Source organism: Micropterus dolomieu, linkage group LG15, assembly GCF_021292245.1.
Source record: "Micropterus dolomieu isolate WLL.071019.BEF.003 ecotype Adirondacks linkage group LG15, ASM2129224v1, whole genome shotgun sequence".
Lineage (NCBI taxonomy): Eukaryota > Metazoa > Chordata > Actinopteri > Centrarchiformes > Centrarchidae > Micropterus > Micropterus dolomieu.
Window position 1 is genome coordinate 14,657,898 of NC_060164.1, and position 12,917 is coordinate 14,670,814.

A 12,917-nucleotide genomic window follows, 5' to 3' on the forward strand; every position below is an offset into this window, starting at 1 on the left:
GGGGGGGGGGGGGGGGGGGGGGGGGGAGACAATATGGTTGTAACAGTGTAAACACATGGTAATATACATGAAAGCAAAAAAAGCAATAGGTATCAGTGACATCAAATTAAAATGTAGGGTAAGTTAGTATGAATAAGAACAAAAGACTCCTGAAAACCCTAACTTTTTCTCAAACAGCTCGGCATACATTTCTACATAGCATGCAATAAGGCACCTATCTAACACAAGGAAGAAACCTATGCTACAGTTTGAAGCACAATTGTTATCCAAATAAAAAGGAAAGAAAATATTGCTCACAATGTTCACTCCCATAAAAACTGTATCTCTCTCATTCCCTTTCATATAACCCAAGCCATATCTAAAAAAATACATCAATTTGTAAAAGGTTTTTTTAATAATTTTTTTTTTGTTTTATACACATAACAGTAAATAGAGCGCAATCCATTGGAATTCAGAAAAATCTTTAAGTCTTGTAAAAGTGAGAAGACTCATGTAGTCTTTTAGTATACACACACAACCTTTTTTCATCAATTGTGATAGTTTGCAGAACATGAAGTTACCTATATTCTATACGCAGGTACTGAATTAGTCTCCAAAGTAATAAACAGAGTGTGATGTTGCATTTCATGTACATTTGGTGCAGGGTACAGAGGAAACTGCACAGTAAATAATTAGGACACAGGTCATGTTGTATATGCTACCCAGTAGGTTTTTATTTTCTATTATGCATTTCCTAATGGCTAAATTGCATGTCATAATAGAATCAGGGTGTCAAGCCAGTATTGCTCTCTGTACAGTCTATGCAGCAGCGCTAACCCATCGTAGACATACAAGAAAACAACCTTATAAATATACAAGATGGCTCATGTCTGATGGAGCCCAAATTCCAGAATAAGCTGCATGAGAACACCTGCAACATGTTTATCTCCAAGACTTAAAACAAATTAAAGTCATAAAAAGAAAAAAAAGGTGGAGACAAAGTGGATATTACTATCAAAAATGTAATCTTTTGGAACAGCACACTAGTCACCTATACATATATATATATAAAAGAAAATCAATAAGTATTTACATTGGATTTTCGATGTTTGCTTCACATGGGTTATGTTGGTGAAAAAGAATTAACTATTTAAATTGAGACAACAGTTCTTGTTCACCAATTGTGTTGATAGCACTGAATAAAGTTGCAGCTGAAAAGCACGTGCCCACCTGAAGGTACATAAACTGAATTCTTCTATCAAAAAGACTAACCAGAGGGTGAAGCATATTTTCCCCAGGTAACAACTTACATCATGTAGATCTTCAAATCACGTTTTTTTTTTCCTTTTAAAAGTGTTCAAAAAAGAGGTCCTGGAGCAAGAGTAGCACAATCACAAAGAAGAACAGAGGCTCCTTCACAATCTATTATCATACCCTTCTCATCCTGGGTTCAGCTCTGAATTATAGGTTACACAGTCCTTCAGGACAAGCCATTTTCTTTTGAGACTTGAGCGTTACTGTCCATTTATTCTCAACTGCTCCACTTCAACATAGCAATGTGCTGACCTGACCACTTGTCTATAGAAGGTGGCCTGACGTTTCCTGTGGCATGGCAATATCAATGATGGGACCATTGGTAGAACAGAAACAGTGGGTGGGGTGAGCTGGGATGTTTGCGCTTGCATGGGATAGCATGTGCGGTAGGGAGAGGGTGCTCACTGATCTACATGAATCCTATGGTGTCTGGAGAGGGAAGATGAATGGTTAAAGCCTTTTCCACACTGGGAGCACCTGTAAGGTTTTTCAACTGACAGGATGCGCTGTTTTGGAAAGGCGTTGTTAGGGAATCCCTTCCCTGTGGGAATGGTGCTGTACTGCTGTGGTTGCGGCTGCGGTGGTTGCGGCTGCTGCTGTTGCTGTTTGTTCTCCAAGTGAACTCTCTGATGTCTAGCAAGGGAGGAGGAGTGATTGAATCTTTTGCCACAGTGGGTGCAGGTATAACTCTTTCCCTCCGAGTGGACTCTTTGGTGCCGGGACAGGGAAGAGGAATGATTGAAACCCTTATCACAATGGTGGCACATGTAGGGCTTGTCTCCCTGCTGGTGCACCCTCTGCTTCGGGGGGGTGCCGTAGGACATGGTTTTCCCAGGCTGGGGTGGAGAAAACACTGGATTCTGCAGGTGGGTTTTGTGGTGGCGAGAGAGAGAAGAAGAGTGATTGAAGCCCTTGTTGCAATGTCTGCAGGTATAGGGCTTCCCTCCGGCATGGACTTGCTGGTGCTTCTTCAGATGGCGTTTGCGGACAAAACTCTTCCTACACATGTTGCATTTGTATGGCTTCTCACCTGAGTGGATCCTCTGGTGCTCTCTCAGAGTGGCAGCAGCCGCAAAACACTTTCCACATTGTGCGCACCTGTGGGGTTTGTCTCCGAGCACGACTGCAGCGTGCGTCTTCTGATGCTGCTTCAGATTCGAAGTTGTAGCGAAGCCCTTGCCACACTGGCCGCAGGTATATGGCTTCTCACGCGCATGGACCTCCTGGTGCTTTTTCAGATGCCTCCTGCGGACAAAGCTCTTCCTACACTGGGTGCACTTGTAGGGTTTGTCCTCTGAATGCATCTTCATGTGTTCTCTCAGTGTGATGGCTGCAGCAAAGCTCTTACCGCACTCTGAGCATCGGTGGGGTTTGTCTGGCAAATGAATCATTTGATGAGACTTCAGGCTGTAGGCATCAATAACATCTTTCCCCATTATCTCAACTCCAGGGGGAACATAGGGCTTTTCTTTCATGTGAATCTTCATGTGCTGCTTGAGGCTGGCCTCCACAGCAAAGCTCTCACCACAGTGGACACAGATGTAAGGGTTTAGGTCTTTATGGATCTCAAAGTGTTGGTGAAGATCAGCTATGCTGCCAAAAATCTCTCCACATTCGTTGCATTGCAGACCGTGGGCTTCATGTATAATTACACCATTCTCAGACTCTACTGTCAACTCCCCACCATGGTCAGACTCTACTTTCACCACATGCTCGCTTTCCGTCTTAAGCAGCACCTCTCCCAGCAGAGCCTCACTTCCTGTCGTCTTGATTTCTGCCCCAGTGAAACAGTGCATCTCACCATGTTCCACCTTAATGTAATCGTGGTCTGACTCGGCTACAATTGCATCCACGCATGCTACAGCTCCGAGCTCTGTCCCCAGTCCCTGGATCTTTAAGTCTGAGCCATGGATCTCCAGCTCCAATCCACGCTTTTCTTCTGTCATGATCTCAGTTTCTGCTCCATAATGCAGGTCGACATGGCTGTGGGCTATGACACACTCCGACCCAAGCGTGTCAAGGCCGGGTGTGTCACATTCAGTCTCTGACTCCGCCATGAGCACACACTCCAGCCCCACGACCTCCGTTTTCCTGCCGGGCGATGACACAAGAAGGAATCGGGGTGTATAGTTTGTTTTGTTCAGTGCAGCGCTGATGCTCTGGTCAGTAAGCAGACCTGCAAAAAGATTGAATAAAGAGAAGACATATATAACTACAGTGCATTAAGTGTTTTATTTTATTGAGTTAGTTTGTGTCTCTACAACAAAAAGTATATTCTGGGTTTATTAAAGACCACGATAGTGTTATGAAAAATTTGTATCCTAGTTAAAAATGTAGGTTAATTATTTTATCATAGTTCTCACTGACTCTGGACACAATTATGGAAACAGACAACCCTGATTTAAATTAACATCCATTAAAACATACGACTTTAACTGTTATCTTTATGCAGACAACATTAATAATCACCCCGTCATGTGATAAGATACAAATCAAACAGAATAAAATGCGTTTGCAGCAGAAGTTTGACACTGATTTTCCCCTGGAGGAGTCCTGCTTGCAGAGATTCGACACCACAACCTTGGCTGACACAATATAGCAATTGGTTCCACAGTTAGAAATTTGGCCCTACCGTTTTCACCGTGGGACTTATCCCTTATTGTCTCTGCTATATAGTTGGGGCATGGGATGTAGCAATCAGGGCTGGATTCTCACATGATCCAGCGAATCCAAATGCCTCCTAAGGTAGCGATTTGGGAAGCAGGACTGCTTACTGCGTTCTCACATCCAATGAGAGTGAAGACAATGCACCTCTAAGCTGATTTGCCAACCACCACAGAAGAAGAGTGTGACAAAAGGTGGAGGAGAGTGATTGTAAATACAGAGAGGGGTTGTTTGTAAGCAAGTTCCATATAAAGAAGAAAATCATCAAGTGTGATTAGAATGGTAATATTGACTTAACTGAATAATAACTGTACCGTGATATATACCATTGGTCCGATCCAAAATTATATATACCACAATTTGGCAACATTGTTCACACCTTAAACAACAACAACGATTAGTGTGACAAGGGAAGCCCTTCATTTAGATGAGATTATCAATTCTGGCCTATGTTTATTAATCTAACATAAGAGTCTGCAGCATTAATGTCATGCTTAAGAAAACTGAATGATTGAGGTTAAGTGTATGCCTCATTTATCATCAACGGTGTGCTTGTACTACTTAGCAAGCTAAATTATCTATTTGCTAGCCAAGTTAGCGCTCAATAGGAGCTTCACTAGCTAACACAATTGATAAAAACAAAATGGACCACCCCATGTTGATCAAGCTCTCAATTCTAACTTAATCCGCCAGTCAACGCCTGACCGACCTGCAAAATCAGTTTGTGCGTAGTTCGCCAAGTTATACGTTAATATCAAATTCAACTTTGATGAGTAGAGGCATTTCAATAGCGATGTTTTGTTATTAAACACCGAAGTGCTGGTTGCTAGCCTTCAATAACAGCTACAAATAGCCTTCATAGCCGCTAGTTAGCTGGCTACGATCGAGGGGGAACTGGTTAACGACAAAACAGCATTGTGTTAGCTGCTAAGGTGTTCACGATTTAGCCAGCTAACTAGCTTCATAGCAAAAGCAACATGTGAGTTATTGTAGTAAGCGCTAAGAGAACAGCGAAATACTTACATTAAAATTGGTAAATTAACTGAGTAAATTGGTACTATTTCTGACACAACTACGGACGCGGAAATTCTCCTTGTGCGAGTATTAACAGGCCATCTTGTTGTGCCACACCAGCACTTCCAGCTAGCCAAGATTACATGCTCGCCTAAGATGGCTGCCGCTAGCGAACGTTAGCCAAGTTAGCTTCCGCCCTTCAAAACATATTGAATTAGCAAGAGCCAACCCCGAAACGATCACCGTGCAAGCCAAAAAACAGTCTTAGCCAAATGTTTGTATGATAATATGGGCATACCCGTGGACGCTCGTTTAACACGTACTATCACCGAATACGACGTTTTAAGCTAATGGTAAACAGGTTAGCAAGCTATGAGCCACACCGTAATTCCAACCAGGACTTGGCTAGCTGAAACAAAGATGGCTAACCGTGAGGGCGATGAATGCTGTGCGAAAAGCCCGGGAAAGGACGCATTTTACTTACATACGAATCCACGTAAGACACAACTCCCACAGCAAACGCAGTTTTAAATACATCAACCAAACACAACACTATTCTGCAGTTTTACTGCTTAAGAGGGTGCGACAGATCTTGGCTGCAAACCTACAGCCCTCCTGTACTGCGGCAGCACCAGACAAACCACACACACGACTTCAATGGCGGCCTTGCTGATGTTAGCAGCTACCCAGCCGAGACAGTATTAGCGTGCTGGCTACATAGCCATGATGCCAGGCTAACAAGCCAGCTAATCCAGTTTGCTAGCCCGGCTACAGCCTGCGCCCGAGTTTAGTACTAGCCTGTAGATTGTAAAACATAGGAGCGGAAGCTTTGCCAAACCGCCCATCCGACCTTGTTAAGTCTGATTTCGCATGCAAAGACACACTTGACGTTGATTCATGAAAGGCGGATGGGCCGATTCTACGACGATGTATAACGTTAGTATGTGTTTTTTTAATGTCTCAAAAATAACTTGGATGAGATTCAGAGCCGAGATATTCCCATATGCCAGTACCTAACTTATGTCGCTGTGTCTGCTTTTTCAACGGAACAAAATGTTAGTGCGAGTCGAGGCCTGTATTTTTCCATTACAAAGTTCGTTACTATCAGAATTGGAGAAGAAAAGCAGACCATAGACAAAACCCCGTACGCTGACTACCATAATAAAGAATATCATATTCCGTTCAACAGAGACTTCCCTCTGCGCTAACGTTGCAACTATTCACGATAGAGTGAGTTGTATTTAAACGATGAACAATCAACAGCAGTAACGTTAAGGATCACGCCGGTTTTAAGTGTATAAATTCGTGCATGCACAGACCCACCTTTCTGTCTTTTTACTTTTGATTGGAGAAGAAAAAAAGAGAATCGTTTAACTGCTTCAAACTCTGGACTGAGAAGGGCTTTGCAGGCTGTTGAGAGGCTCGTCAAACCGCTGTGTGTGTCTTCCTCTCTCGGTCTGTGTGTATAGCTGGCGCCACTGCTCATCTGGCGCCAACGTTGGACTACCGACGCACTTTAGCGAAAGCATTCATTGTCGTTTCAATACAGCACTAACACCACCATCGCCCTCTACAGGCTTGGGGTCCTTCATCCAACACGAGAGCATAAAAACACTCATGTATGTCTTCATATGCAGTATTTGGGTTATATCAGTGGTGGAATGTTACTAAGTACATTTACTCAAATAATGTAGCCTACTTACGTGTACATTCGAGGTATTTGTACTTTAGTCGAGTATTTTCATTTTATGCAACCTTATTCTTCTACTCCACTACATCTTAAAACTGTGCTGAAGATCAGTACTTGAGTAAACATACTTATTTACATTCCACCCCTGTAAAAGAGAATACAGATGGAGGACGAATCAACATATTGGTATGGTTGTAACATGGGGAGGGTTGTAACAACACCAATTCCACCAATTTGAGATAAGATAGGAGTCATGAGATCATTTCAGTATTTACCTACTTCCTCCCCGATCAAACATGGTGGTCGTCAAGGCTGGAAACAGGCACATTTAGAATATATAGAGAAAAACTGATTTTGAGGTAAAAAAAAAATTGTTGTTTTTTTTAAAGTTTTTTTTTTTTAACCATGACAATACAGCGTACCGAACAGCCAATTCAAGCACTGATTGTGACTCTGATTAAGAATATACACACATTGACACACAACATTATTCCTTTATTGCACGCATATTATAGTGTAGCATCCATTTTTACTTCTTTTGTCTAAAAAAATTCAGTTATAGTTGCTGAAGCAAAAAGTGTTGCAGCCAAACCAGGTCTCCCCTATTGTCGTAAGCCACCATGAGCCGCCAGAGCAGCTCCAACTAAGGGCGTCACTTTGTGTTTAAATGTGGTGGGGGCGGAAGGGCTCAGAGTAGGTGAGTGAGTGAAGATCCACTTACCTCACGAGTCATGACGAGATACAATATTGGGTTCACAAGAAAGAGACGAGAAGATATTTTAACACTATTCTGAAGAAATATTAAGTGCTGAAATAGATGAGTGGGGGTTCTGGGGGTCACCCCCCTGAAAATATTCAGCATTAAACACTTAATTTCCTGCATTCTGGATAATTCTGCACCAATTTATGGTGCAATATCTTTATTTAAAGGGAAACACAAAATTCAGGTGGCAGATGACAATTCAAAATAGAATGCAATATATTGCAGTAATTAGTAGCTTGTGTTTTACTGGCTAAAGTAACTTTTTCCATATTAACATTGCATTCTATGTTTTGTCATTGTGCAAATAAAGCTTTTGCACTTTCATTTGTTATTTAACATTTCTTGTTGCAAGCTAAGCGTACATGTCTAACAAATGCTTCCAAAAAGTGGTGGGAACAAAATCAGCTGTTTAAAAGAATGGTGGGAACATGTCCCCAATGACACCTATGGCTCCATCACTGCTGGTCAAAGATTCTCTAAGTCTTCAAAAGATATTCCCTCATTTTGATTGTGTTGGTGGAGAATAACTCTTTTCTCAGTTAGGTTGAGTTGATTTTAAGGCAATGCAGAATGTGATAATTGTCAAAGCTTATGGATCTTGAAATATAACAGCAATATTATTCTTTGTAGGTTTTACAAAGAGCTTTGAGGAGGATTATCAACTAGACACAATTAGCAGTAATAAGGATGAGGTTCTAGACACAGTCCTTTTATATACAGTATGCTGGATGTTTGAGGGTATATAGTAGTAAGGGATTAGTCCCACAAGATGATGCTGTTTTACTATTGTCAGTTTGATGAATGCCCTGATTGTTTGGGCAGCATGTATTGTACATATCATGGGAATGAGTCCAAAGGTAGACATAACACAAATGTGATCTTGAAACAAACAAAACAAATTGAAGGCCATTCCTTAACAGTGTAGATCAAATCAATGTGAGAAATTCCCAAGGCTAATGCTTTTTGAAGGTCACAGTTTTAGGTGAGTCTCGTACTTTGAACACTTGGAAACATATAAACACTCAGATAATGCTATCTCTATCCTCAAAGTCGAAATCCAAATCTATATACATTTTCATCCCACACCCCAGATAAAAAAGGGTTTTATATTGAATTAATAAACACTCCTTTTTAATTCAGGTTCTTTCAACTTTTCCTCTCCTCTCCTTTGTCTCAACCTTCTTTGTTTCAGGCAGCATATTTGTAGTAACACCCATTTCCTCACTATTAAACACCCAACCAGGAATACTGGTTTTACATTGAGAGTAAACCACATAGCTAACATTCTGTCCCACACGCCGTCAGTCACCCAGTTTCACTGGAGCTGTTTCAGGAACTCATTTTCTCTGTGGATACATCGTCCTGCTCACTTTTTGTTGAGGCTTTTCTTTAGCTGTTGATCTCAACCCATTTTAGTGACAGGTTAACGCTTCGTTGCTGAGCTAAATCACCTCTGGGTTTTAATTTTGCTGGACCTCTTATTATTTAGCTCCTGGTAAAAATGTCCCAGCCTAACTCTCTGGATTTAGACAGATACAACAGCACAGAGAGATCTCGTCGCTCTACCAGTCGTAGCCAGTCCAGGGGGCCCAGGGCCCAGGCCAAGTATGGGGATGTCCTGTGTGACTTCTGCACAACAAGTAAGCAGAAGGCAGAGAAGTCGTGCTTGGTGTGCCTGGCATCCTACTGCGAGACCCACATCCTGTCTCACTATGAGTACCCCGCCATGATGAAGCACAAACTGGTCAAAGCAACAGGTCAGATGAGAGAGAAGATCTGTGCACAGCATGACAAGCTGCTGGAAGCTTTTTGTCGCACGGATGAGACATCAGTGTGTGTTCTGTGCATGATGGACGAACACAAACACCACGACATCGTCCCGGCTGGAACTGAGAGGACCGAGAAACAAGTGAGTGGTGAATATCTGTCAGTCTATACTTTAGTTTAGTTACTTTTGTTGTACAAGGCCTCTGCTGTGGCATCATCCACTGATGATGGCAACTTTAATGTGATTCCCTCTACAGAAACAACTTGGTACCACGCTGCACAAGTCTCAACAGAGGATTGACCAGAGGGTAAAAAAATGGCAGGATCTCCGACAAGCTGTTGAATCAGTTAAAGTATGTAAAAATCATCTCACTCAAGTCGTACTTCTATCAACATACAGTGACAAAATGTAACTAAGTAGCCTACAGTTACTCAAGGATTGTACTTAAGTACAAGCACATGGAATTTTTACTTGAGTATTTCAATTGTATGCAACTTTATACTCCAGTATAGTAAGTTGAAAACGGGGCGGTCCTTCCGAGCTCATGAAAAGTGGATGTTTTTTAAAGACACGTGGGTCTCACAGAACAGCAACATTACAATTACATTAATATAGCAGTATTATTAATCCAAAAACACGATATAACAGTAAAACACCGCCAGGGACCATTTTTCTGCAGAATGAGTACTTTTACTTTGATGCTTTACATACATTTTGCTAAAAATACTTACATACTTTTACTTTTACTTAAGTTTTGAATGCAGGACTTTTTACTTTTACTGGAATGTTTTCACAGTGTGTTACATATTTGAACAAACTCTCTCCCTCTATTTCTAATGTATCTCATCAGCACTCAGCTCTGACGGTACTAGAGGAGAACGAACGCATCTTCACTGAGCTTCTGCTTTCCATAGAGAGGAAACACAATGAAGTCAAGGAGATGATCCGTTCCCACGAAAAGACCACCGTGACACGGGCAGAGATACTGCTTAACCGCTTGGAGGAAGAGATCACTCTGCTGAGGAAGAGACACACTGACCTGGAGAAGCTCTCACATACTGATGATCACATACACTTTCTACAGGTGAGCTTGATCTGTACTGAGGACCCCCACCAAGACCTTGTGTGGTGCAAAAAAGAGAAAACAGTAGTATTATGCAATGTTTGGGCTATGTACTAGATACGTCTCCTCTCTTATCTTTATCTTCTTATTTTATACCAGAGCTGGCAGTCCCTGTCAGGCCCCTCAGGATATGAAGACCTCAACAACATCAGCGTTGCTCCCAATTACTCCTTTGATGCCACCAAGAGAGCCATTGCTTCACTGAAATTACAAGTAGAGGAAGTTAGCAAAACAGAAATGAGCAAAATCATAGGAGCAGGTGAACAAATTTGTCTTTCTAACTCTCACATGGCGTTGATGTCTCTCTGTAGAGGGGTTCCCATCAGGAGCGGTGTTTTAGGTTGCTGTCGCTTTGACAAAGCTTATGCGGCCATGTGTTTTCTTAACTGTCTCTTCATAGTGAAGGAAGTCTACGTCACGCAAGAAGGTGAGACAAAGACGAGGAGAGAGTCAATTTTGAGGGAAGCACCAAAGACAAGAAAAGAATCAAAGACATGGGAAGAACCGAAGACAAGAGAAGATTTCATGAAGTGTGAGCTTTTTACAGAGAAGCCTGTCTTAACCTGTTTTGAAACACTAATTTGGCAAGGCTACTTGGCAATTATATCAAACCCCACTCATACTCCGACTAGTGAAGTGTATGCTGTACCAAAGGGTTCAAAACGATAGTCATTATGTCATATAGTAGGAATCTCTAACAAAGGGACAGTAAAGGGAGGTGTTACGAAAGGCATGCTGCTCGCAGAACAGGTTTGGTGAAATTTAAGAAAGCAAACTTACAGTTCAGTATAACTTAAACAAACACAGGTGCTCCTGCTTATACTCCACCTGTGGAAACTGTTTTAACAAAGCGATGCAGTAAAAGGTTTTAGTGGGATAACTTTGTCATTCCTGAACATATTCGTGTCACAAGTGTTAAATTAGGTGATTTGAAGCAAAAGAAGCGCTAGACTGTTACATTACAGGCTCATAATCTCAAAAGAGACAAATACCAAAACATTTGATAACATTCAATTGGAAGACAAAAGACTGCAAAAACACCTTAATTATACTGTTCTGCATTGTGTAGACTCCTGCCAGTTGATTCTGGATGTCAACACTGTCCACCCAAACCTTCACCTCTCTGAGGGTAACCGAACAGCTACGATGAAGAGTGAGCCTAAGAACTACCCTGATCACCCAGACCGATTTGACCACTGGCAGCAGGTGAGAATTTACCAGAATTTACTGCTCACCAGGGTATCATCAAAGAGGAGGAGGGAAGTTAACCTACTGGTATATCTGTGCCAACAGGTCATGTTAAATGACAATGTTATCAAGAAGGCGGTCATAACGAAACCTGAGTATAGACTTAAGACTAAAAGGAGCTTTTACTGTCAGGCAACATGCTCTTTGAATCGCCCCCGTGAAGTGGCATAAGTGTTTAAGACTTATTTAGTTGTCAATTGGTATTGATTAAAAATTGCTACCCAAATCTTAGTCTTTAGTTTTCCACTGTGCAGTCACACTAAGATTTCTAAGTTATGTAAACTCTCATCTCAACAGCTGTTATTAACCATGCATAAATGAACTCTTTGTCTTTTGATCTCTCATTCATCCAGGTGTTGTGCAGAGAGAGCGTGACTGGGGCTCGTTGTTACTGGGAGGTGGACTGGAGGGGAACAGAGGTGGACGTGGCTGTTACCTACAGGGGAATCCGCCGTAAAGGAAATGGCAATGAATGCAGCCTGGGCTGGAACGACAAGTCGTGGAGTCTGTACTGCTCTGATTCCAAATTCTCCTTTGTGCACAATAATAAGAGCAAAGATATTGCAGCTCCAATGTCATCACGTATTGGCGTCTACGTGGATCATGCTGCAGGAACACTTGCATTTTACAGTGTCTTGGATGGCATGAAGCTTCTGCACAGAGTCCAGACAACATTCACAGAGCCCCTCTACCCTGCGTTCAGTGTGTGGGGCTTTGGTACTAGTATAAGACTTTAGAAGAATAATGTTAGTAATTTGCATCAAAGTTACTCAATATTTTCAATAAAGATGTAAAATTTGAATTGCTCGTTTTTCTTTACCTTTTGCTAAAGGTTTTTTTCCCTAATGTATGATTGTATGTGTGTTTTAAACAATTCAATTGAGCTGTTTTTGTTCTTTTGGTCACTGATTGTTGTTTTAGGGCACTCTATCTGAAGAGATGATAACAAAATGTGTCGGTTTTAAGTAGGATAAATATGCAATACTTGATAATCATGTTATTTTCTCGATGTCTCACATCTTTTTTTCTGTTATTGTTAAAGCATGTCACATAGGTTACTGGTTTGTTATAAATGCTATCTGTGAAATAAAATCACTGTTTCTAAAACCCCCAAAGAATCACTGATTTATCTGGCACATAAAATATGGATTTGCACAAGACAGCTTTCACGGATCCTGTTAAAAATAAACCACATTATGTGCAGAGTGGCTCAACATTACTGGAGTTGGTGTTGTTTATCTTGGCTCCATTAATACAGGACATCTGGAAATACCCTTCCACCACCTGGGCCCAACAGTAGTGAAAACCAAGAAAGAAAAACTTGCATTTTCCAAACAGGCATCAAATTGTTTTG

At 41.5% G+C, this 12,917-nt stretch overlaps 2 protein-coding genes across 6 annotated transcripts; one reads left to right on the top strand and one right to left on the bottom strand.

Annotated features, from left to right (window-relative positions):
• Positions 1–686: 686 nt before the first annotated feature.
• Positions 687–6,472, bottom strand: si:ch211-198a12.6 (uncharacterized protein LOC563253 homolog). Of its 4 annotated transcripts, none has more exons than XM_046070598.1 (2): positions 6,295–6,472; positions 687–3,469 (listed from the first exon to the last, which is right to left on the bottom strand). In XM_046070598.1, the coding sequence occupies exons 1-2, from the start codon at positions 6,455–6,457 to the stop codon at positions 1,695–1,697; spliced, it is 1,938 nt and encodes a 645-aa protein (XP_045926554.1). In that variant the 5' UTR covers positions 6,458–6,472; the 3' UTR covers positions 687–1,694. The 4 variants fall into 4 exon arrangements, with proteins under 4 accessions (XP_045926554.1, XP_045926557.1, XP_045926558.1 ...); XM_046070601.1 differs by lacking the exon at positions 6,295–6,472 and adding an exon at positions 5,456–5,633; XM_046070602.1 differs by lacking the exon at positions 6,295–6,472 and adding an exon at positions 4,981–5,170.
• On the top strand, positions 5,313–12,600 carry ftr14l (finTRIM family, member 14-like). Of its 2 annotated transcripts, none has more exons than XM_046070603.1 (8): positions 5,313–5,467; positions 8,954–9,333; positions 9,449–9,544; positions 10,043–10,276; positions 10,415–10,574; positions 10,716–10,847; positions 11,385–11,521; positions 11,917–12,600. In XM_046070603.1, the coding sequence occupies exons 1-8, from the start codon at positions 5,344–5,346 to the stop codon at positions 12,298–12,300; spliced, it is 1,647 nt and encodes a 548-aa protein (XP_045926559.1). In that variant the 5' UTR covers positions 5,313–5,343; the 3' UTR covers positions 12,301–12,600. The 2 variants fall into 2 exon arrangements, with proteins under 2 accessions (XP_045926559.1, XP_045926560.1); XM_046070604.1 differs by lacking the exon at positions 5,313–5,467 and adding an exon at positions 5,866–5,911.
• The last annotated feature ends 317 nt before the right edge of the window (positions 12,601–12,917 follow it).